The 25,549-nt window shown below is 41.0% G+C and overlaps 1 protein-coding gene across 1 annotated transcript in view; it reads right to left on the reverse strand.

Annotated features, from left to right (window-relative positions):
• The window catches only part of fhod3b (formin homology 2 domain containing 3b), a 97,157-nt gene that overhangs the window by 31,412 nt on the left and 40,196 nt on the right, over positions 1-25,549 (reverse strand). Inside the window, exons 4-5 of the mRNA XM_073484724.1 lie at positions 8,080-8,147; positions 6,248-6,353 (exon numbers count right to left, since the gene is read on the reverse strand). Coding sequence (XP_073340825.1) covers positions 6,248-6,353; positions 8,080-8,147 — 174 coding nt within the window. The remainder of the gene's footprint in view (positions 1-6,247; positions 6,354-8,079; positions 8,148-25,549) is intronic.

The following is a 25,549-nucleotide window of genomic DNA, read 5'->3' on the forward strand; positions in this document are numbered from 1 at the left end:
TGCATCATTCTTGCCTGATCACACCAACAAGGATGTGATGGTACCGACCTGCATTGATACATTCACACAAAGCATCTCAACTGAGACCAGACAGAATGGAAATGTTTATCCAGACGATGGGCTATAGTAAAGGTCTCCCCCCTCTAGAACAGACGACCTATAACACAGCCAGACAACACAATACACACTGTTTCCAACAAGAGCTTCCAACATCACTGTTAACCCAACTGTGCCTGGGTTTTCACTTAGTGCTCAGCACAGTGGTCCAGCCAGCAAAAGGAGAATTCAGTTACGCTCTGTTAAATATTTAAAGGGCTTAGGTCGGAGTATTACACAAAAACAATAATGCCGATTCCAAATTCAGAGAAATAAAATGTCACTCTAGTACATAGCGGTGTACTGAAAAAACGTTCTTGATTTAACAAATTATCTGTCGATTATTTTCACATAAACGCTGGTTCTAAAGAATCAAGAATACATATTTTTCCTCTTACCTGTAGTGCTGTTTATCCATTTTAGATGAGTGCCGGAGATATAGGCCTTATAGATGTCTGCCTTCTCTCTTGTCTTAGATAGCCAGACCTATCTCCACAGCACTGTGTCAGCACGGGAGGAAGGTCTGGCTGCACCAATTATTCTTCTGGTATCGGGGAGAAGAAAACGCTCCGGCTTGTTTGCATGTCTTTGAACCAATCACAATCATCTTATAGTGTCGGGGGGAACTTGGTTTGCACGTGGGGAGGTGAGCCTTGGCTTTAAAATGGCTAAATCCCCACAAAAAAAGGTAACAGCTGCTAGCGTGTTTATGTTTGTGCCGATAGCGAAAAGGGTAGCGTTAGAGTAACTTGCCAGTTTCAAGGTGTAGGTTGCCAGCTTTGAGGTTGTCGTTGTTGTTTCATGCAGGGTTTTGAAAACAGTACATGCAGATAGCAGAAGGAATCGGTGAAAACTCGCCGAAGGACATAATCTTAACCAAAAGTCTACATCCGGTAAGTCAGACTATAATGGAACTAGATGGCAGTCAGCTTAAATACATATTTTTGATTTTGGAATGAATTGTCCCTTTAATTATCCCTATAGTGTTGCTGTGTGCAATGAAGGTCTTAGAATGGCAGGTTTCCCATCCAACCACTGATTGAACTCCTTGTGCTACAAAGGAAGAGTGAATAAGTTAAATTAGCAGCTATTGTTTGTTGACAATGAAAAGACTCCTGGCACAAATGTGTCACTGTATGTTCTGCCCTGCTGACCTGCCGCATATAAAATGTAATGCCACCACACTGAGAAACACTATAGAGACCAGCAACAACTTCAACACAAGGGTCTTGTGTTTCAGGTGCACTTGTAGCCTTGTGAAAAAGACTGCTGCCCACTAAAGTTACTGCTGTGTGTGACACTAAAGGCTGCACTGAGCGCTGTATTGGGAGCAGTGTTCCAGGTCCCAGACAGTTTAAGAGGCAATGAAACACTTGACTAGAGCACATCTCCCTTTCCCACCGAGGCCCTCTGCGCAGCTCCCTCTGGAAACCAGGAAGTCAAGGTGCTTTAACTTATGGCATCATAACTGCCGTGTCATTAAAAACAGAAGATCTGAAAAAGGTAGCAGATAGAGAGATAGCAAGAGAGAGGAAGAAAGGATGAGATAAAAGCACAAAATGAAATATGGCCATGATTTATTTGAGACAGTAATACTTTTAGACCATTCACAGCACCACTCCCATTTCTGTGGTAGCTACAAATTCACAAATATAAGTTATAGCGTGTTACCCTGTCTATACAATATAATACAGCATGAAATGATACATGGCTTTCCAGGTATTAAGGTAATTTATGTAATGTTTTAGGAATGTGTTTTCCAAAAATGTACCCAAGACTGCTTTGAAAGGTGTTTCTTTAAATTCCAATAGATCAAAAACTTAAGCTTCACTTCCAATTTGATTCCAAGTGTTTGGTAAATAACAGTGTGCAGACAGAAATGGCACAGACCTCTAAGAAGTGCAAACAGAGAAAGTGTTGCTAAAAACATAGCTTATGGCGAGGAATGTCAACAGTGAACATTTCAAAGCAGGGAATAATTGCTTCAAGTTGGCAGTAATTGGTTCGTCTTTAATCTGCCCTCAATCTGCCGCTCCCAGTTCACAGTTACCAATTAAACACAGTTGTTACTTTTGTTAGTGCTCTTTCTGTAAATACCACAAGTGGAACGATGATCCTGGAAAAACCTTGTTATTTGTTCTTCCACCTCCTTTCCCAGCTTTGCTCATGATAATAAGTACCGTAGGGATCTTTTTCTTACCACAGTGAAAAAGTTTGAGCTTAGTACAGAAACTTTTTTGACCTTTTGCCGAGCCGCTTTCATTTTGGGGAAGCTGGACCAACTGGCGGTGCTGTCAACAGGGATGTGTTAGTAAATAGTCTTCAAAACCAGGATGACATAACTCTAAACACAGTGAATCTGCATTAGCGATGGTGATGAACAGTATCATCAGAAAACCCTCCTGACATGGTCTCAAAACATTGAATGTGGTGTTTATTACAGATTTATTAACTAGATAGTTCTCAAGTTACATCATTTTGTCTATTACCTGTCTGTGAGTTTGCAGCCACGCTAGCAGCTCTGTGAGGCTGCAGCAGCAGTGCTTTGAACTAAATGCTAATATCAGCATGCCAAAATTCTCAAAACTTAAATGCTAGATTGACAACATTTAGCAGGTATATTTACACGTTACAAATCTTCAGTAGTTCAGCATGTTACCATGCTGACATTTGCTTACTAGCACTAAAAACAAATTACACCTGAGGATGATGGGAATGTCCCTACTTTATAGAGGTCATACACAAAAGTATTGGATATAAAGAAATCAGATCTGATGACGGTTTAAGATAAAAAGATCATAAGATCAAAGTTTTCATAAAATCATAATTTGGGAGCCATGAGTGTCTTTGCCAATATCATGGCAAACCATACAATAGATGTTAAGATAGTTCAATAAAAATGTGAACCTCAAGGTGGCACTCGAGGAAAAGCCAGTGGAACAAAAAAGTTATTAGAAAACATCATCTGGGAAACATGAATGTCTGGAGAAAATTTGCCTATTCATCAAGCAGATGTTAAGATATTTCACTAAATAAGTGAAATCTTTGACTGCTGGTAGCACAAGAGGAAATGTCAGTGGATCACTAAAGGCATTATAATTTGATCTCAAGGGACTCTGAATATCAGTAACAAATTCCATGGAAACCCATCCAATGGTTGATGAGATTTTTAACTCTGAACCACAAATGTGAACCTGCTGCAGGTGCTAGAGGAAAAGTCAGGGGATCGTTTAAGTCAGTAGGAATAATCCTCTTGGGACCATAAATGTCGGTGCAGAATTTCATGGCGATTCATGTAATAGTTGTTGAGATATATCATCCAAGAATAGCGGAAATTAATGACCTACCGGTGGATTAATCTCTAAAGTTGCTAGCAAAGCTACAATTTTTGATTAAATATTTTGACTCAAAGAAAAGGTTACATCTGTTTTCCACACCTGAGTTGTACACTGAGGGTGAAAGACTGAGAGAAGCTTAAAATGTAGAAATAAATAGCAATAAATAGATGTTGACAGAGAAATAACATTTCACAACCCCAGGAGACCCCTGCAGTTTGACAAACAACATTCTTAACTACAAAAACATACAGTAAGAAACCTTTGCTCAGCTTTTCACGTCATCAACCAAAGACTTATGATTCCAAGAACTATTTTAGAAAGATAATATATGAGCATCATGTTGTGTGTTGACTGAATCATAAACTCTGTTTTCATCCAATTTCTGAAGCAAACAGTGAAGAATGAATATCCCTAAAGAGGCCTTCATGAACTTTTTGGCTCCCGTGTGTTTGCAGCCCTTCACCAGGGCAGACTGTAAGGCTTACAAGAGTACCAGATGGCATAGGCACCTCTGAAAAAAAATGACCTCACACCCTTTCCCATTGATGGATTGATAAAGGCATACAAGCTTTCCCCTGGGCCAAAAAACGCTAGCCTCCAAGGAGCTAAGTCCAGGTCTGGAAGCCCTCTGAGCCAGGTGTGAGGGGCCCAGAGTGGGGCCTGACCCCAGCCAGGCAGACCAAGAAAATCCCCACATCACTGAGGGAGCACTAACTGGCCACAGACACCTCCAGGGCTTTGGGAAGAAGGAATGAAAAAGTGAGGAAAAAGGAAAAAAGTGAGATGGTGTAGACTGCTGAGAGAGCTGCAGGAACTACCATTTACAATGACGGCAATGTTCCAGAGAGCTGAGGCTGGGAACCTGTTCTTGTAAACTGCACGCAGACTGGTGTGCACGTGTGCCGTTTTCATCTCCAAAAGACCCATAAGATTGATTTTTATTCATGAAAGAGAGCAAGATTGTTTTGTAGGGAGGTTTTTAATGCACACCAGACAGATGGGTTCAAGGCTGCATTCCTACTTCTTCTTTTTTTTCTTTTACTGGCCTCAACTTTAAAGACATTACAGCAAAAAAACACCCACATTAGACGTGATCAGTGTTTGATACCAAAGCTATTACTGTTGCTGGTTCTCTCTCTCTTTCTTTCTCCCTCGCTCCCTCTGTGCACGTGTGAAAATTTCAAGCAGCTAATTTACTCCTCTCTTGGGAATCCTTATGACATCGCTCCTCTTGGAAGTGATCAACAGTAAAGCAGCCAGATATGTATACATTTCTGACCTGTGCATCTGCGCTCCAGCACATGCTCGACTTGTGTTCCCCAACACATGGCTCACGAGGGAAGGCGATCCCGCTACAACCCACATTTCCTCAGCTGGTCAGGAGAAATTAGGTCAGGAGTTGAAACAGGTTAAAGGGGCTTTTGGGAGAGTGGTAGTTTGGTTTGGTGATGTCAGGATACATGAGGGGAAAGCGGTCTGGGTCCGCAGAGATGAAGCAATAAATTAGCACATGAAAGAATAAATAGTGCCGCAGAAAGGCACTGACACAGATGTTTTATCAGAATTCGCTGGGAGGTGAAAGGAAAAAAAAACAGACAGCACAATAAGTAGGAGTGAAAAGATATGAGAAGTGGTCTCATCATTCACAGCAAAATGACACTAACAACTCTTACATGTGGTCAACTCTGAAGTTTCCAAAAGCCTGTCGTTCTCATCCTCTGCTTTGTTTTGGCCTTGTGATTTATCCATCTGAGTCAGAGACCAGGCCAAGTTCACATGAAGAATTAAACTTTAAAGATCAGAGCCTACAGAGTTAGTCCAGGCAGGGGTCGTGTTCATGTTTATAACATACCCAGGGGGGCTAACATCAATACTTTGTCACAGACATCCGCCCCTTTGCTCTTTGATTTTTTTCAATAACAGAAAAGGTCAACAATGAGTAGGCTGGGAAATTAGCTAGCAAGCCTTTAGGAACACGCAACATCTAATTGAATAAACATGAGGGGGTGAACATCTGATTGAAATGTGCAGACAAATTAAGAGGGTCAAGTACACTGTGACTCCTTTTAGCAAGGATAATGAAGAAACAACAATAGGGGTGTCTGGACTATGCAACTGCAGTCTTACATGAAACTTTTTACAACAAAAGTTGGAAAAGCTGATGCGTCTTTTTGTTCTGTACATATAAAACAACTAACTAATAAAGCCCTGACGTACTGTCTCGGGATAATTAACACAAGTGCAACAAATTTTCGCAAACACACGAGGAAAAAGAAAAATGAGAGAAAGAAAAAAAGGAGGAGGGGAAATTAGTTTTATGATCTGCAATATCCTGCCAGGACTTTTATTGGCCACTTAAGCATGTGTGACCTGCCCCCTCACAGCAGGCTGTTAAATGGTAGTGACCTTGTAGCGAGCGTTATGAACCCCTTGGTCCTTCTAGTATCCCCCAACATGCTGCCCCCTGCCCCTCCCCGACCTGAACGCAGATGATCTTTCACCTCACCATCATGGGGCAGATAAATTAACCAGCTGCTCAACTTGGCCTGATTTCCACATTATCTGTGGCACACATTGGACTTTGTTTATAAGCCGTAAGTGTGTGAGTGTGAGAAGGTCAGCAGGCAGAATCATTAATTTACATGCCGTATGTAAACACATGTGGTCCTGGATAGGTTTATGGAAAGAAAAAGTGTGACAGGATTGATGAATAACATCCTCGATTAGCCCATGTTGTAAATTGAGGTGTGAGAAAGTGGAGAAGAGGAAAAGTGCTGTGAGTTTAGAGGTGAAAAGTTCTGGAGTAGACGTACCCCTGAGGATGTAATTCTGGTAGTTCTGGTCGGCTTCAGCTCCAACTTTTATCAAACAGGTGAGTCCTTCTTCCACCACAAACTCGTGCACTAGGTCCTTGTCATCCTGGAAAGAGGTCAAGGGGAAAGAGTCATCATAGACTATGAAAAAAAAAATTAATAATAATTTGATATTAAGGCAGCATTGTTTTGTATTTTGGACCAGGAGTGACCATATTAGAATGAGGTGGAGCTGGGGACGATATCCTATATCCGATATTGGATCTTACCGAGATCTTTATGGTCTATTTTACTCTTAATGTGGACCATAATTTATTAACTGAACATCATGCTGTACTGAAGGAGACCCGAAACCTGCGACTGAGACCATAAACTCAGTAGGAAACTGTTTACTGAGGTGGTAAATTAAGGGAGAAGTAGGGTCATTTTCTCATAGGCTTACATACAATAGGACTTCTTTTTTAAACCAGTGGAGTCATCCCCTGGTGGCCATTAGAAAGATTACAGGTTGAAAGCACTTCGGCATTTGCTTCTCTTCTCAGACCCGGAAGCACAGTCCATATTTTATATAGTCAACTGCATTAACATCAAACATTAATCAACAATCATAAACTAAGAATGACAGAGCATGCAGACAAAAAATGATCTGGAACCTGTTGTTTAATAGCTCACATGACTCTTTCCAATCACTTAAAAGAGTTTTAATATAACACAGAAATAAGTCAACCACAAAAATCTGGCAGGAACTGTTGGGATGAATTATTCAGGCCTTTAATGTTCACAAATTATACTTGAATCTTATTCACAGAGTGGACAAATGACTTCACAATTTGAACAATTTGAAATGACTTAGTAATGCTTAATGAATCAAATTTGATGCAACACAACAAACCTTCCTATTGCTTTAACAAACACTGCTAAACAACACCTTTCAGTGTATTCTTAAGGAGTCAAAAACAACAATTAGCCGTGGAGAAACCAGTATTCAGACAGTACTACAGTATTTATGTGATGCATTTGCCAGAAAGCATGAGCACATCTCTCAATTTAGCCTCCTAATCTGTATAAATGTATCTATTATCTATTGTTTTACATCCACTTATAGCTACTGTCAGTGCAATAAGCAATACGATCTGCTTGCAGCTTGTTCAAATGGATTCTTGTTGCTTTGGCCTCCACACTTCATCCCACATTTTGTCCTCGATGACAAAACCACCTGCATCTCTCACCCCTGTCGATAACCCTGTAATTTAAGACTCATAGATGTACTCTACACTCATGCAGTGTAGAAAGGTAGTACATTGTACTCCACATTGTAGTGGGCATTTTATTACACAACAAGAATCAAAAATATAACAACAATACAACTGAAACCCCACAAAGCCACTCATAGTGTTAAAAGTGAGCTATTCTGATCTATTCTGGGACTGCATCAACGTCTGTTGCTCTCTTTTCCGTCTAACTCTGGGTTAACCCTCCCCCTCTATGGCCGACTGCCCACCAGGCCAGCCCAGCCCAGCCCCAGTGTGTGAAGTATGACCAGACCTGAACACTACACAGCTGCCACGAAGGCAGACTCTTAGCAGCACAACTCTGCCTCAACAAAACAATGCTGTGTCCAAGTGAGTCAGAGTGTGCATGTGGGCACCGATGCATGTGTGCACACTGCATACAGTTCTTGCATGTTAATGTGCAGACATGCACAGGAACATTTAAAGCCGGACAGAAGGTACTTCACATGCTGACAGAATGCTGTATTTTTGGAAGATGCCTGATATCATTTGAGCTGGAGTTTGTGCTCTGCAAAAGTAAAAAAAAAGATAAATAAATACCTGAAAAATCTGCTTGAGGGAAAAGAGGGCTCTCCGTAGCTCCCGTCCAGTTGAGTTGTAGAGTTTTTCTGTGTGGAGAGAGAAAAGGAGAGAATGGAAAAACATCAGCTGACACTCACACATGTGGCATCTTTCTATGATGTTGTCATACAAAAAGTTAATAAAACAAACAGACGAGAGGGTCAGAATCGTTGTGATGTCTCTTGAAAACTAAAGTGCCTTTCAACAAGCTTTTTGGGCGTCACATTATCATTTCCACGATGAAATGCACACATTCAAAATCACTTCCTTGTGTCTATGTCATTGGCAGCCATTAGCTCAAGCAGCAAAATGTGAAAAATATCCTGCAAGAGGAACAGTGAGAGAAAAAGAACAGTAGGAGCAACTCAGAGCACATCTGTGGAGAGTTAGTGAACAGTGGATGTTTCCTGCTGACAAAGCCATATCTGTAGCTCACCATAATACAAAGTCAAGGCAGAAACTTGAGCCAATAGCCGCCACAATAGCTAGGAAACAATACAGCCATTAATGAGTTATGGGAACACCACAGAGCACCAAAAGAGAGATATGAAGGATGACAGATGCTTGTGATGGAGGCGAACATATCCTGCAACTACTCTGACAATCCTTCATCCTGCATGAAGTCTGCCAGGGAGTGGCAGCACTGAGCACAGTCCCTGTAGCTCACTCATCAGTGCTGAGTGAACTCTCTCTGACTCAGCAAAACCTGCCTCTTACTGCTGCAGATATACAGCACCGTCCAGTGTGGTGCAGTACAGTCAAGTACTGGTTCTGATTCTCTCCCACCATTTTCTTTTCTATTCACCCCTTGCTGCTTTATTGTTTTACAAAAACGGCTCTTTTGTCTGCCTTTGAAAGATACTTTCTTCTTTTAAATCTTGATGATGTGTCTTAGTCTGCAAGATCTGACAAGAGACTGGCATGTACACAAACAAGCATGAACACAGTGAGGCAGGTTGTTTCACTCTCTCTCACACACACACCCACACACACACACATCCACACCCTACAAAAAGCAATTTGCACTGTGCCTCTTGTCTGTTTGTTGCACCACTGCAGCTGGTGCAGTTGCAGGAGGATGATTTATCACTGCTGGTGCACCAGTGTGTTTTAGTTAAAACCTGAATACCCAAACATGCAATTGAGAGAAGCAAATAAGCAGGCACAACATGTGTAGCCTTCTCATACACAGACACACACACAGACACACACACACAAAAATGAGTTGTGCCCATGAGCTCCTCATCTTTGCAAACAATCGCCACTAATCCTATTCAAAAGTGTGAGAAACACACACTGATGAGTGCATACGCTTAGGCTTCAGAGTGACAGGCCTCTGTTCATTGTTGTCTCTTCAGCTGATGGACTGAGACGGAGAGAGAGAAAGGGTGTGTGTTGCCCAGTGGTGGAAGAAGTATTCAGATCGTTTACTTAAGTAGAAGTACTAAAACCACACTGTGAGAATACTCCACTACAAGTACATGTCTAGCTGTTTTATATGGTGTTTATGAATTTACATTACTGGTGCATTGATGTTTATATTAACTAGTTACGACATCCAGACTAACGTACTGGACTACAAAGTACAACATTTACATTTGAGATGTAGTAGAGGGGAAGTATAGAGTTGCATAAATTCAATAAACTCAAGTACATGTGCCTCCAATTTGTACTTAAGTACTGTCCTTGGGTAAATGTACTTAGTTACAATCCAATACCGAAGTTGTCAATTCTCTGGGCACCTGTAGCCTACAGAGACAGCTATCATGCAACATCAGAAAATCCAACGCATCTGTGAAAAGCACAAAACAATTTCAGGGAGAACATGTCAACAAGCAAGTTATTTTAAACCTTAATAAATAACAATTATCTTCAGTCTATATATATGAGTCAAACTTTGGTTTGGATTCCTGTAAAACATTCTGTTCCAGGGCATGCCATTGCAAGGTAAGGTTGACCACACAGTTCATATTATTTGTGTAATCCACGCTAGTTCAGACAGACAAGACACTGGAGATGCATGTGTAATGCAGACAGCCTGGGACTGGGCCATATGTGGTTAAAATACTCCCATCTGATGAGGCTGCACGCTGAAATCAAACACCTCACAATCCAGTTCCAGCAGAGCTCCTTATCTTAAGAAGATGCCTTGTTTCTAATTTATGACTCCAGTGGTATTTGGTATGAGTGGAGCAGTGTTTTAGATGTTTTGCACATTCAGTGCCGTACATGGCTCAGATGCATGATGAGCAGATGAGTGTTGGTCTTTTACGGTAGAGACACTGGCAACAACATCCACAAAGAATAAATCTCTGCTGGTCCAGAGGTATTAAGACGGGAAGCTGTGCGATGTTGGTGATTTGTGTCTTTATAAACAACAGGAAGGAGTTGTGACAAGGCATTTTCGGTTTAGGCCCCCCTAGCTGTGGAACTCCCAGCCAGAGCATCTCAGGGTTGCCAAGTCGGCATCATCTTTTAAATCTCCTCTCAAAACTGACACTGTTTTTGTGTACTTTAAGCTTTCTTTTCTTTTATTTATCACTTTTATAAACCTCTGGTTCTATTTTCATCATCGTTACCATTGTGGTAAAGTAATTTGTAACTCTAACGACGAAAGTGATACATACATGAATAATAATAATAATAATTAATGATTGGTATTTTTATTATATATATTATTTAAACAACACTATATACTTCTAAGCTTTCAGTGCTTTTATGCACAAGTGCAATTGCTCTGTTCTATCATTTTCAATGTATCTAAAATACATTTTTTTTTAGATGGTATGAACTGAAGCCTAAGGGCTCAGGTCTGTGGTTAAGGCTTTTTATCATCTGCACCCCCCTCCACTGCAGGTCAAGGTAGGGCCACATCCATTGCCCTGTACCTCAGGAAGATGACTCAGAGTTAAGATTAGCGATCTCTAAACAGAGAAGCTCTCTGATCACTGGAGCGGAAACACAGAGGGAGATGCTCTGGGTTACTCATCACACCTTCACCATACAAAGCAAACGTGATTTGTGGCCCTACTTAAACCCAAGTCTTAAACCGGTGTGCTCTTTTTCTTCTCAAAGCCTTAACTGCACCGCGGCACGGATTGTGTGTTAATCAGTCGACAGATAAATTACACCAGTGCTGCTGAGCAACCGGTGATGATTCTGCCCGGATCACAGCACAGCACAACGACTGTGATGCATCAGCACCTGGGCCATCACTGGGTTAGAATAAATCCCAGGAGCATGCTCGTGTGTGTGTGTGTGTGTGTGTGTTCCCATATGGGGCATTTGTCTTGGTGTTTTGGTGCAGAACAATAAACAAGTATAAGAAAATCTGAAGAAAAATGAAAAGCAAGCCCTGCAAGTCAAGAGTATAAAACCGAAAACTGACAATAAAATACAAAATGAAGGAGCTGTATATGAACAGTGTCACTGCCATTCACCCAAATGTTTGTGCTCCTTTACTATGGAGCTGCAATGATTAATCAATAAGCTGTCAACTTCACCATATTTGATGTTTCATAGAGCAAACAACTAATCTATTAATCGAGAAACTAGTTGACAGATTAACTGACAATGAAAATAATAGCTAGTTGCAGCCCTACTCTACTTAACCTCCTGAAGTTTGGACCAGTTACTCCTGTCTGACACTAATGAAGCCCATCTGCAGAAGCAGACAGTTCCTTCCCTGTCCCTGTCTGCTGTCCACATACACCGATGCACCTCAAGAGGCCCATCTCTAATGAGAAATAGCTCAGTGGAGATTAGTTCCATACCATTTGGCACAGATATGCACCCAAAAGTTTGGGCCTTCAGCATGCCCGTATTTAGAAAAGAACCCAGGCACTCATTTATTCAGAGGAAATGCCTGTGAACCCCAACTCTGACAGTCTCACTCACCTGAAACCCTAAAACCTCAATAGCTCTCTACATTTTTCATAGATTTGTTAGTGGGCTAAGGCGTGCCTAGGGCTACAAGAACAAAGAAGATATGATTGGTAATAACACACTGTTTGGGCACCTCAAGACAGATGCATCTTTGAGTTCTGACTAAAGCTCAGCCAAAATACAGCTACAATAAGAACAAACAAATTGCAGCAGCCAAGTACTTCTCCACATCCTCAAGTCTGATATAATATACTTCCATGGTTAAAGAGCCATCTAACCATGTTGCCAATTACTCTTCATACCACAAAACAAGAAACCCTTAAAATTAAAACAATGCAGGAGTGCAACTGAGGACAAGCAGCCCATTTTGTTTCCTGTCATCTTTACATTCCCCTCAGGCTTTTACTGACAAAACCTGACAATGGAATGACTCAACAGAGTGAAAGTGGGTTTTTTGATGCCTCATATTGATGCACCAAAGGAAGCAGCTGTTTTCTCCTCTTAAATGCAATCCGCAGTCACGTTTTCTCAGCTGGAATGGCTACAGGGATGTAATGGTCTGGTAATTATAGCAATCATAAAAGTAGTAGCGGAATTTCTATAATCATCAGGAATGTGCCCAACTGTGGGGCCTGATACCTTCAGACAGGCCAGGACTGCATGGATGGTTGTGCTACTGCTGAGGGGGCAGCTTTTAGAAGCAAATCTGTCTTGTGCGGCTCTTGACACCTTCTGATTCTCTGTGTCAGTGCCAGCACATTCCAGCGATGCTATTATGTGTGAGTCATGGGTCACTTTTTATTTATCTCCGCGTGCCAATGTCAACCCAAGATCAGTCCCCACCTCCTCCCTACTGGACAGCTCACAAATGATCAAAATTTGTTTGCCAATAAAGCCATTAACCTTGCTCATTTTCCACCTGCAAACATATCTGACATGCTCAGTTTCTCATCTGTTTACACGCCTTTATTTCCAGAAAAAGTGCCATGAAATGAACAGGGTGACTACCACTGCTCATACTTTGCCAAACAGGCGGAACACATAAACCACATCCAAAGCACAGCCAGGAAAGCCACAAGGACCCCACCGGGCAGGACAACCCTGCATAAACTAAACTGTGTTCACTTTCAAGAGTTGAGCTGTCAGACAAGAAGCCTAGGAGAGGATCCTTAGCATTGTATCCATGATTGTATATAAAAATGTCGTAGCAATCAAATCAACAGCTTTCATGTGGCATGTGGAGAAAGAATACATTACCATGTAAGACCACTGAACATGTGCTACTTGCCTGAGAGGAAACAGCGAAAATGATTCAACAAAAAAAAAGAAAAGTTGACTCATTGTTACGTCTTCAACTGTATTAAGTCTATCATCACCCATTTAGCCAACCTTGTATGTGCTGTGTTGCTATTATAGTTACAACTAGCACCCTAACATGAGTAAAAAAAACAAAAGAAAAAAGAGATTTGAGAGGTATTTTTGGTTGAGGTGAGGGTGAGAAAAGCTAACCTTTGGTATAATATCCCAACATCCTTTTCTCTCACCTTGTCACACCCCAAGTAGGAGAGGGCACAGCTCAGAGTAGAATGGGGAGTGACGGAGAAAGAAGGATTGGACTAGTGGGGTAAGCACTGTCAGCTTAAATCGACTGCCCTATGGCCAAGGGTACGCAGTCGTGTGTCGGTGTAGCAGTGCAACTCAAGTCGACATTATCTCATGGGATGGCGTATAAATAGCACACCACTTTCAGAGTCAGATTACTTTATTCGTAACAGTCAGGTGACCTTCGGTTATCATGGTAACAATAATTAATGTGGTTAATGTTGTGACAGTCGCTGTTTGTTTAGGTTTAGATAACAAAACTACTTAGGTTCAGGAAACAATCATAGTTTGAATTAAAATAGCTTACGTATGTTAAATATGTTTCATAGGCTAACTTATGGACGTAAGCTGAAATAAGTTCATGTCGACTTTTGGTTTCAAACAGTACACAAACACCAGTCTCCTTGGTGAAAGTCCTGTGTTTGTTTGATGTATCCATCCACACTGGCCTCCTCCATATGCAGACTTTCTTGCTGTTTTTACAATGTCACCTCACATTTTCCCCCGACATTTGTGCCTAAAATGACAAGCGAAAAGCTTTAAGGGGGAAGGTGTTATATGACATGTGAAAAAACAAAAATTGAGTTGTCTTAAGACATTTGGTGTGTTGTTCATAAGCCATTTGCTGAGACCAGGCTGCTCAAGTTGTTGCCTGAACTGCCTTGCAGGCATCGCTCCATACTGCTTTGATTAGTGATTAGCGGTCAGGCAGATCACTTATTTTATTTGGATAAGACTGAAAAGAATCAGTTCACATGGGTGAATTCTAGTAGATTTTAACTTATTAGTTGTTCGCCTTTACATTAAGCTAATGCCAGGAAACATTCTGTATTTATGTGCAGCCTTGCAGGAATAACAGTCAGTTTTTGCTGGTCAAAGCTGGACCATCAGAGTGGACTTCAGTCTCAGGCCAGTGCCCTGCCCATGTCTGCATTTAGCCCTGTCTCACAGGGTCCGGAGTCAGTCTCCACTGGTCAGTAAAGGCCACAGACTCTGTGAGAGGTGACGGCGGTCAGACTGTGCTCAGGCAAACTGTAGCCATCTGGGAGACCACAGTCTTGTATGAGCCAGCATCGCCACATCACTGCCTGCCATGTGTAAGGATAAAGCGACCCATCTTTCATTTTTGTCCCCTGGTATTTTCATGAGAAACCCTTGAGTTTACAGTATGTGTAATGGCCCTCTGCAGTCACGAAACACAGCAGCACAACAACATCAACATTACTTCCTTCTCATTTTTTCCTTTTCTTCCTTTCCACTCTGTGAGGGAAACCTCCTGGTCCAACATTTATGAAGAGAAAACACAAGTAATTAAGGTAGAAGACCTCCCAACATGTGCATGGGCTTGTAACATGCTACTTTGTGGACTGGGGTTTCTTCTGCTCTTTTTATCCCCTTTTCTCTGAACAAAAACACAAGGTGAATAATGGGTCGATAAAAGAAGATTATAGCACTCAGGTGGAAAACATTAAGCGGGAATGCAGGTAAGAATGAGATCACTTTCAGTGTGTTTGGGTTTGGAGAGCAACCGAAGAGTGGATCAAGACAATTATATGGGCAATCTGTGAGTGTATGTGTGTGCGAGTGCACATGAACATGAACATGCACTGCACACATGCAAGAATATGTACACACTCACACAGGCGGTTTACAGTGCACAGAGGAATAATGACATTAATTAATTTGTTCCTGTTGCCTGGAGTTTATTCAAATGCTTTGGAAGTTGTGATGGAAGACATATGGAGATGATGGTTTAGATTAGGGAAAACTGAGTCGGGCCACACAGACTAAAGAAGCCTCTGTCATTGGGAGTGGGCCTCACAGGGAGGCCTGGATGGACCCACGGGGCGACAAAGTCTCTGGCCAGACACACAACTTAGGCATGGGAGATCAAAATCACCAAATAACTAATAAATCTGGGCTTAATCTAGTGATGGGAAAAGAGTTAACATACAGTGCAAGACTGTAATAAGTCAAATGTGTGCTGCCTTTGTCTGTTTTTTTCTGTCATTCATATAAAAGTTCCTATATGAGGAGCTTTCACAGAAAGATCTTGCAAGATTCACAATAAATATGTCTGGACACATGTTCCTTCAGTGTTAGGAGTATGCAAATAAACCACGCTAACTCATTTTGATTTGATTTCCTTCACGGATGTTGTACCTGGACTTCCTCCTCACATCGTACGGGAAAGCACGGTGTCTAAAATCTCACGGGAACAGAGAGGAGATCAGGTTTCTGGGCTGTGACACTCTATCCTGGCAGAGACATTTGATACTAAGGCATACCACAGATTAGTTCCAATAAACACAAAACCCGGCCCACAGAGCTCAACGGCACTCATTGTCCCTGGATAGAGATGGGGAAATTGGATTTTTGTATTTATTGATGTGTTTACAATAGACTTTCAGTAAAAGTTTATGCTTTCATCAGTCGCAATAATTCTTCTGGAAGGCAGCAGTGGCATTTGTCTTGTAGGCTGGAGCAGTTAAAGCATATCATGCAAGAATTGGTATTTTGTGTGACTTGGCACCCCTACTTCGATGTGCAAGTCACTTTTAGACCGATGTTGTAAATACAAATCGCACCTTGACCCAACCCTCGTGGACAGCTGTACATGTCCATCTGTTGACAAGTTCATTTTGGTACTGGCAAAGATGACATCAGAAGCCAAAGAACCATTTTGATTGACAGGGTAGTGTAATGCTAACATACTATGCATAGTTTTATTTATTATGACATCGGAGATGGACACTAACATTTCAAAAAGAATAAGAAAAGAATGAACGTTTTTGTTGAAATGCTGCTAGTGTTCTTAGCCTATGCATAAAAAGAAAGTATAATTCATGTTTTGCAAATGGTGTATGGGGTACACGCAACTAGCTTCTTCCTATAGCAAGCTGAAGACCCTAAAAGCGTTATGCACTTCCTCGCAGAAGATCCTACCCCTCTGAACCAAAGTTATACAATGCAAGAACAGCTGTTCAGGGCACCGAGTGAGAATGAAAGAGGCACCATTCTCCCTATTATAACTCAGTGTACCATCAAACCATTTTGGAACTCTAAGTTATTTTAAGGTAATATCGTTGCATAATGTTGCTTCAAGTAAATCCTACTGTCTCGTCTTGTACATCTTTTCATTATTCTTGAGAGGACGAACATGTTCTGCAGAGCACTTAAAGGGCATCGCAGGCTAATTATATTCTGGTCCCTTCAATAAACTGTACGTTAACCAGCCGTCAAGATGCTATCTGACACTGTCAAAGAGAAACAGTCGAGGAAAGCAAGGGTGGAATCTGCAGAATTCCAGACGAGGAGACAGACATGACAGCAAGGCCAATGTGAGGACAGACAAATCTTTCATTAGAGCCCGTCTGTCTAATGAGTCATTCCTTAGCTACCAGGTGGGGTGACCCTCGCTACACACCACCCCCCTCCCAGTTAATACCCCCCTTTTCTTCTCTCTCTGCTTTTTTGTAGCCCACTGCCCCCTTTCACCTCCTCCGCGGGGTTTCCCTATACTCGCCACCACTGACACAGATAGGTAGTGGAGCGGAGCGCAGAGTAAAGACATGTAACTCATTCAGCAGACCAGACAAAAGCCTGACACAGATATAAACTGGGGGATCAACAATTGAAGTGGGTCTGCTTGGGGGTTCGTGCTGTAACACAGTTAAAGCAAGTCACCATGAAGTTATGGGGACTGTTGACAGGGGTGACGCTGGTCATTAGAAGTATTTCTGTGACTCTGTTGGTGAATGCTCCTCTAATAATCTCTGTATATAAAGTTAGAAAGAGGTTGGGTCAAGGCTTTTTTCCCCATGTGTTGCTTGGCAGCTGCTTTGGCCAAGCAGCTTTTCTTACTGCAGTAAAAACCAGCCATGTGCATAAAGATGCCGGACCAGATGCTTAAAGGGTAGAATCTAAAATCTCAGTTCATACAGTATATTCCCCTACTATCACATCATGTGCCCACATATGGGTAGTCCTTTTTTCATATTTTAGGATTTTTATCTTTTTCCCCATAAAAGACCAGTTCACAGAGCCAAGTGCTTTTCTCAATTTAGACTTTATGATCCTTAAAATCAAAAACGTTTCATTTCATGTACTTGCAATTAAATGAGAATGTTAAAAAGTGTTCTTTTTCTTCCGAAAGTAGGGATGGAAAATATTCTCAACAATGACCTCAGTGACTCTCTCCCCTAACCCACTTCATTCCCCTTGTCCTCTCTCACTTCTCTTGGCTGTCTCTCTGCCTCTGCCTTACTCTCCTTTCTCTTGCTCTTACTCTTGACAACCTGACACGTGGGGAAGTGCACCAGTGCAAACTCTGTCCAATAAACACAGTTGTGCTGAGACCACATCTATTTCAGACTCTGCTCTAGGAATAGGAAGCTGACCGATGTGGAAGCACACACATCTGTGACAGCGAGCACACCGTCTCATTTCCATACTGGCCACACTGAGACTGTACTCTTAATGGAAACAAAATGGAAAAATATTCTCCGATCTCACACAGTCTTTCTGTCAAAACACCTGGTTTGTGCATAAGTGGGACCCATTGCGGTCTCCCTCCAATTTCTTCTTATTTCTGCCAGGGGAAAATGTGTTTCCTCCTGTCTTCGCAGTGGGGACGATGAAGACCTTTGACACCTGTCTGTCAGTGGCTTAGGTAAGGACACAATCTAGTTAACCTGACATCCCATCTAATAAGAGCAGCTCCCTGTCATCAGTGTTGCTCACAACCCATAATGACCTTAGGTAATTACTTCCACCAGTCACAGACAGATGGCTACTCAAAAACAGATTTGAGAGGGAAGAGTAAAAAAGCTGATCTTTAGGATTAACAATAGGTCACTGTCCAATGAAAACCATTTATCTCTAAATTTGGAGATTTTTAATTTTGCAAATTGATGGAATGATTAAGTGCTCCTTTACCATTTGATAAACATCTTCTACCTCTTATAAGTTAAATTCACCATCTAAAAAGCCATTGGACTTTGCCACAAAGCTAAAAACAGGGCTGATTTTCAGAGCCCATGAAAATTTGACCTTTTGGAGACACATGGTTTCAACAGAGCAGCGACAAAAAACAAAGTAGAGATTAGTGTTTATCCCTAGGTTTCTGGAAAACTTGGAAAACGGGTTTTGGGGGTCCTTCCACCCAAATTAAAAAAAATGTTTTTCAATATTTTTTTTCTATCTTAAATAATTTTGGACCATTATTATTACCACATTGGTGTACAAAATGTCAATATCCGATGAGTATAGTCAGTATCTGACAGGCTGATATTGGATCGGATTGGTCCCAACCCTACAATGTGTTAATGCCTGACAGGAGATAAAATGTGCTGCACTGGTCATTTAGCCAACATCTTACAAAGGGAACATGCAGTGTTTGCTACATCTGAAAGCACATGAAAGCATACTTAACTGGTCTCTGGACAAATTGAAGCCTGGACTGAAAATCTGTAAGAACAAGGCTCTGAGTTTATATGAGGAAAACCCATACAAGTGTGGACATAAAGAAACAACAAGCTCTCTCTCTCTCTCTCTCTCTCTCTCTCTCTCTCTCTCTCACATATCTTCAAACGCTACTCAATTCTTGGCTGTGGGAAGTTTATGCCATTATCTTTGATCCAGATCCACAATCAGACTGAAGATTGTACTGTAGGTAAAATTTCTGCCAAACAAGCAGGCGCATGACTTTGTTTTTATAGTACGTGTAATCTTCAAAGTCTTTGTAGTGAAATTATTTCTAATGAATCGACAGAGGATGACCAAGGAGGAATGAACCTTATCGAAAGGCTGTCCAGTTTTATGAATATGATTTTTCTCTGTAGTGATCTGTGATGATAAACATCAGTTACTATGACTTGCCTGCTCTTGCATGATTGCCTTGCCATGTGAAATTGTTGCACCTTGGCACTGGCTTTGTTATGCCAAGCTGGGTGTGAAGTGTGGACTGACTGTTGACAGGTGGCAGAGCCTGGGAAAGGGTCAAGTCAGCACTATTATTGACATCCAAAGAGGCAAGATAAAATACTCATATGAAAAGCATGCTGATAAGAGATTCATGATATTTGTGCTTATAGTTAATCATGTAATTACAATCTAATCCAAGAATATAAACAACAGAATATTTCTCATGGATCAGAGGAGAAAGTTTCGTCCTGAATTGTTAATTATCTCTGTTGTTGAGGAGGTGTTTTGTTTGGACAGACACTGCTTTATTCTGAGGTGTCATTGAAATGAATATAATCCATGCTTGGCACAGGACTGAAAGACCTGTTTTGTCCTCTGGGGCCGACCTATTTGCCCAACTGGAACAAATTCACAATCAACATGACTGACTGCTTTTCTCTTCAAAATCCTACTCAACAATGCCAAATGACTGATGTGTTTGCTGTTTTATTCCTGATGGATCGTAACAGAAGTTTCTCACTCATGTTAGCGCTAGCTGATAAGGATTTAATATTTGCTTGGCAAGTCAATTGAGTAAAGTCAACGACCGCCTTTTGGCATAATAAAAATGTTTTTTTCCATTTTTTTTCTTGTGGGCCTCAACTGAACCCTTGTACAGACTTATGGTGCATATTAAATGAGAACTGTTGCTCAACATGCAATTCAAATCCTGGGATTAAGAAGTGATTTATACAGAAGTTTATAGCTACATTTTGACACCTTAATACAAAGCACTAATGCCATCGGAGGCACCTAAAGGCTGCCAAATCAAAGAGAACACAAGGCTGGTTTCTATTTATTGTACAGTGCTTAGAAGAATCTAGCAATATCTCAAATATTCAAGCATGCATAGGCACCATTTATGAGGGTGGCAGAGGTTTTATGCCCCCCCAAAGTTAAAGGTGGCTTTTCTGCAGTGGCCAGGGCTAAACTTAGCTTACTATGGCCTACGTTATTCTTAAAGTTAGATTTGAATTACATGATGAAGCATGGTGGGTGATTTTGTTGCTCTGATCCTGTCTGTTACTGGCTGAACTTTTCCGCTGGGGTCACCTGTGTGGTGATGTCTAGTGTCTTTGTTGTGGGAAGTGAGAGACTGAGTGTGTGATAGAAGTACCAGCACTTTGTCGCAGCCATAGAAAAGTGCTGTTACAGGCAATTAAATTACTTTAGTCAGCCATAAAGTGTGTGAATAAACGCAGGATGCAGCATAATAGTTACTGAAAGGCAGTGTATTGTGTTCACTGCCACGGAAGAGAAATAAAAAGTCTGTGTGTTCATGAAACATTATTATTATTATTGTTGTTATTATTATTTTTATTTATTCAGCATTCACCCATTCACACACATTCATACACTGATAGCAGAAGCTACCATGCAAGGTACCACCTGCTCATCAATAAATATTCATACACATATCAATGGAAGAGCCACCGGGAACAATTTGGGGTTTAGTATCTTGCCCAGGGACATGTAGACTGTAGAGGCCAGGGAATCAAACCACCAACCTTCAGATTGTGGGATGACTGCCCAACCTACTGAGCCACAGCCACCCAACAAAGTTTGTCCAGACTGTGAAAAGCTAGTTACCAGCTACAAGTAAGGCAAAAGTAGGCCTACATTAAAATAGCCTAAAACCAAGGATTGTGGTTCAGAGCCGTGGAGCTAGAAAGGTAACATATGCAAACACAGAATCAGGCACCGTGGCTAAAGTAATAAACACATTGTGCAACAGCAACAACTTTTATGTATTCACAAAGTGGATCAGATGATTGACCGTGGAATGCTTTGTTTTCTTTGGGGATTTTGTTTTGCTGTGCCCAAACTAAGTTGAAGCATGCCATGCAGAAACTCTCCTCTGACATGACGTCATCTAACATTACTAATGTTTTGTGCCCCCTAATGATTAACCCAAGTTGGTGCCAATGAAGGATGTCATTCTCCCTGTAACCTTGTTGGGGAGGGTGAACTGCCATTTTTCTCCAGAGGCATGTAACCTCATAGCACTCCTGACATATTTGGACAGGTCTGAATAAATACGGTAAAACATTACCCCGGGATCACTGTACCACACTGGGCCTGTCTCGGAGAGGAAAGGCAACTGCAGCTCAAATCCATCAAACTCTAACACACTCTCACACAGCAGACATTAATCCATATCATGAGGAAAGGAGATACAGTGCGACCCCACAAATTGGAGATAGAATGCCATAATGCCCCTTTGATAGATATGAGTGCCCTAGGTGTTCTTATGTTACCAGGAAAAATCAACAAGAGATGGGCCAGTATATTACACTCAGCTCCTTGTCTACATATATAAGCAATAAGCTTGGCCTTTTCCTCATCATTCATCTGTCACATGATTCTACTGCATAATCCAAAAAGTGCTGTCCTAGTGAGTGAAGGAAATCAAGGCCTTTCTTCCATGCATATTCATAAATGGGCCAATTTAACTAGAGTTACAACAATTAATCGATTCATTTTTCAACAATTATGGATGGATAGTTTTATGAACTTTTTTAAAAAGTCAGATTTTCAGATTCAGTCACATGTCTCTGATTCCAGTTTCGTAAATGTGAATATTGTCAGGTAACCCTATCCCTCTATAACAGTACACTGAATATATGAAGGCTGTGAACAAAACAAGACATCTGACGTCATCTTAGGCTTTGAAACAATTATCAACATTTTCCGCCATTTTCTGACATTTTATAGACCAAACAACTAATCTATTAATCAAGAAAATAATCACCATACTAATCAGTGGTAAAAATAATTGTTGGTGGCAGCCCTAAATTTAACCATTGCCTGCATTTTTGGCTTATTTTGATAAAAACTCTTTAGAGCAAATGTCTAGTTTCTTCAATTAACTTATGTTTGAGTCATATTGTATTTGGACATATTTTCTACAACTAGCAAATCTCTTTCTTTTGGTCATAAAAGGAAAACCTGAACTGAAAAACAACAGCAAAACCATCTGTTATTGCAGATGACAGCTTCATTTGAAACAAGAGACAGGGTTTTGGTGCTTTATTAGTTTCTTATTTTGACAACCTAACTAATGTCTTCCAGGAATGACTATTTTCAAAAATACACATGCTTGGAAAATTAAACAAGCCCCATATCTTCAATACAAAACAAAAGAGAAAATTACTGCCTCAATGAAAAGTGAGATGGGAGACGGTCTGCTTTACCAGAAACTGCTGCCCACTTTGAAGAGACATACCTGGCTTTCAGCAAACATGCCCTAGCAATATAAATCAAACGAAGAGATTTTTGAAAACCACCATTAGGAGCCAGTCATGCATCCCTTTAGCATGACAGTGTCAAGGTGGAGAGGGATTGGCTGGCACACCTAAGGCACCCTCAATTTCTGATAGGATAAAAGGGCGTTTTGGCTCGCAGCACTACAGAGGATCAGCTGTCTTTTGGCAAGAAAGAATGTTAAGTGTTCTCTTACCTTATTTAGCCAAAGCCAGCCGTCATATCACAGAGTGTGCAATGGAAAAAAGGAAGAGATAGAGCCAAGATTATGATCCAAAGCTATATAAAACCATGTCAATAATACATACCTTAAAGTAATGAGAAGATATTTGTGGTATGAGAATGACAAGAGGTTTGCCCAGCACAACACTCACATTAGTTAGGGAGGAACCACATGCCGTGGGATAAGAGTCTCCATAACATTTTTTTGTAGGGGAGAGATTGGGGTGGATATATGGCACCTCTTGTTATTCCAATGAGTGGGAGAGTTATTCAAAGACTAATTCCAGATTAATGTAATCTGCTACTAAGTGCATGAATCTGACATTGTCAAACATGACAAGACACAGGATGAGTGGTTTTGCTTGGCCACTAATGGTACATTAGATTAGATTCCAACAGTAATGGCTAAAAAAAGCTTTGTTCACACTACTGACATGCTCTGATACACACTATTTATTATCTTATTACTGTGTTTTTGTCTCTGCAGGATTTCAATGTGTGTGTGTGTTTGAGAGAGTACTTTTCATGTAAAGGCTGGGTGTTTATGTGTCTCCCGGGATGATAGAGGTAAGAACTTCCTGACTGTCTTTACAAGGATAAATATTCATTAAAACCTCAACAGAAATGTAAATTAAATCCATCTTTAAAAATATCAGCAACTTTGTTATACCTTGGTTATAGTTTATGACGGATTTTTGCTAAGTGGATGTCTTTACCATCCTAACCCCTAGAGGTCTCTGTCTGGTATTCTATTCCATGCTTAGCTGTGTTTGCATGAGAAGTAGAGTTAACAGGTTTAACTATCCCAACAAGACGGGAGGCCGGTGTAATAAAGCCGCAGAAAAAAAAAAAAGAGAAAGGGTCCTTGCTCTGTGCGCAGCAGGGGGTGAGATTTACGCATGACTGCATCTACATCAATGGAGACACAAATGTGAAAAAAAGCACTTGCACAACTTTGGTCAAAGTGGTGACATTGTGGTGTTGGTATTTCACCCCCTTCCCCCCCAAAAATGTAGAGCCCAAATTATTAAGTGGCTTACATTGGCTAATAAGATTCAGCATATCAGTATCTGCACAAATACGTTGGCAGGTAGGCAAATAAAAAATGATGTATGTTTTATAGAGCCTTATTTTTCTTAATACAGAATCTTACGGCTTTAAATTATAATAATTTAGTTTAATAATAAATAATAAAGTTTATTGTCACAACTCATGGACAACCAACAGCAAGAGATGGATTTTGACACCGTTTGAGATATTGTAATAACCTCCAATTTTCCCAAACTGGCTGTGTTGTGCTGTTGTAACTATAATGACAATTATTCCCAAAACATATTCACTGAACAACGGTTGTTTAATAAAGAATAACTTGGCTCAGACAACCACCAAAAGCCACCTGGCCACACATAACTTTGCAGTATTGTTTGCATGAGGCTGTGGGTATACTGCAGGGTGTAGCCCAGATGCCTTTCAAAACAGACGATTTCATAATTGCGAAAAAGGACTTTTTTTCCTTTGCCCCACTGGGCTTGTTGTACAGAAACCATGATGGATTGTAAATCTTACATCTCACCTCATTTGTCTTTCATCTTGATTGACCATGGCCTACCCGTAAAATCAGCCAGATTTTAAGAGCAAAATCTTGAAAATAATATTTATGACTTCACACGACCCACATATACGCCTGTTCCTCCACCCTCCTGAAAGGCAAAGAACAAGAAGGCAATAATGCTGAGTTTTGGGGTTTCTGAGTCTGCATGAGACAAGATTTCAACAGGCAACAGCCCTGCATGATCACACTGTAACAAGTTCAGACACCTTAGCCTAACACTCTGGTACCAGGTTCATGTCGTTTGATGTTTTCACCCCTCTTCACACCCCTCCTACTTCCACCCTGTCTTGACCTTGTGCCAGTCTCACCAAAACCTTTTCAAGTGCACCTGGTTGTGGTTAGGCTCAATCACAGCACAAAGCTCCTGAGCGCTGCCGCAGAAGACGGGAAGAACTTGACAACAAAGGTGCTCTCATTGACACATCTACGCATTTCATTGCATTTCATTCTGGAGCTAGATGTGTGGAAGTGAATGCACTAGACATTACATGCTTTCTTTTTATGAGGTTACTTTGTGTGTTCATGTGCAGTTCAGAAAAAAACCAAACAAAAAAAAAAACTGCAGTACAGTTTAATAAGCCTGGATGTGTCCAAGCCTGAGAGTGTCATGTATTGTAGGAATGCAGATCTATTCTTTTTTATTTTACAGGACGTCTGTTAGAAATAATAGTCCTGAAAATAGGTTTGACCCACATTCAGATGGTAGTATTTTGTGCCAACGATGAACAGGAGTGGGTCATTATAGAGAAAGGGAAATTTTACCACACCTGCTGAGAGTTTAAATACTTTAGGTGGAGTCAAAATGGGATTGTGTGTATGTGTGTGTGCAGCATTGGGGATGCAGTTTCACATTTACCAGCTGTTGCATCAAAGGCCTAATGGATGGTGTAATTTCACAGA

Source organism: Pagrus major, chromosome 17 (assembly GCF_040436345.1).
Source record: "Pagrus major chromosome 17, Pma_NU_1.0".
NCBI lineage: Eukaryota > Metazoa > Chordata > Actinopteri > Spariformes > Sparidae > Pagrus > Pagrus major.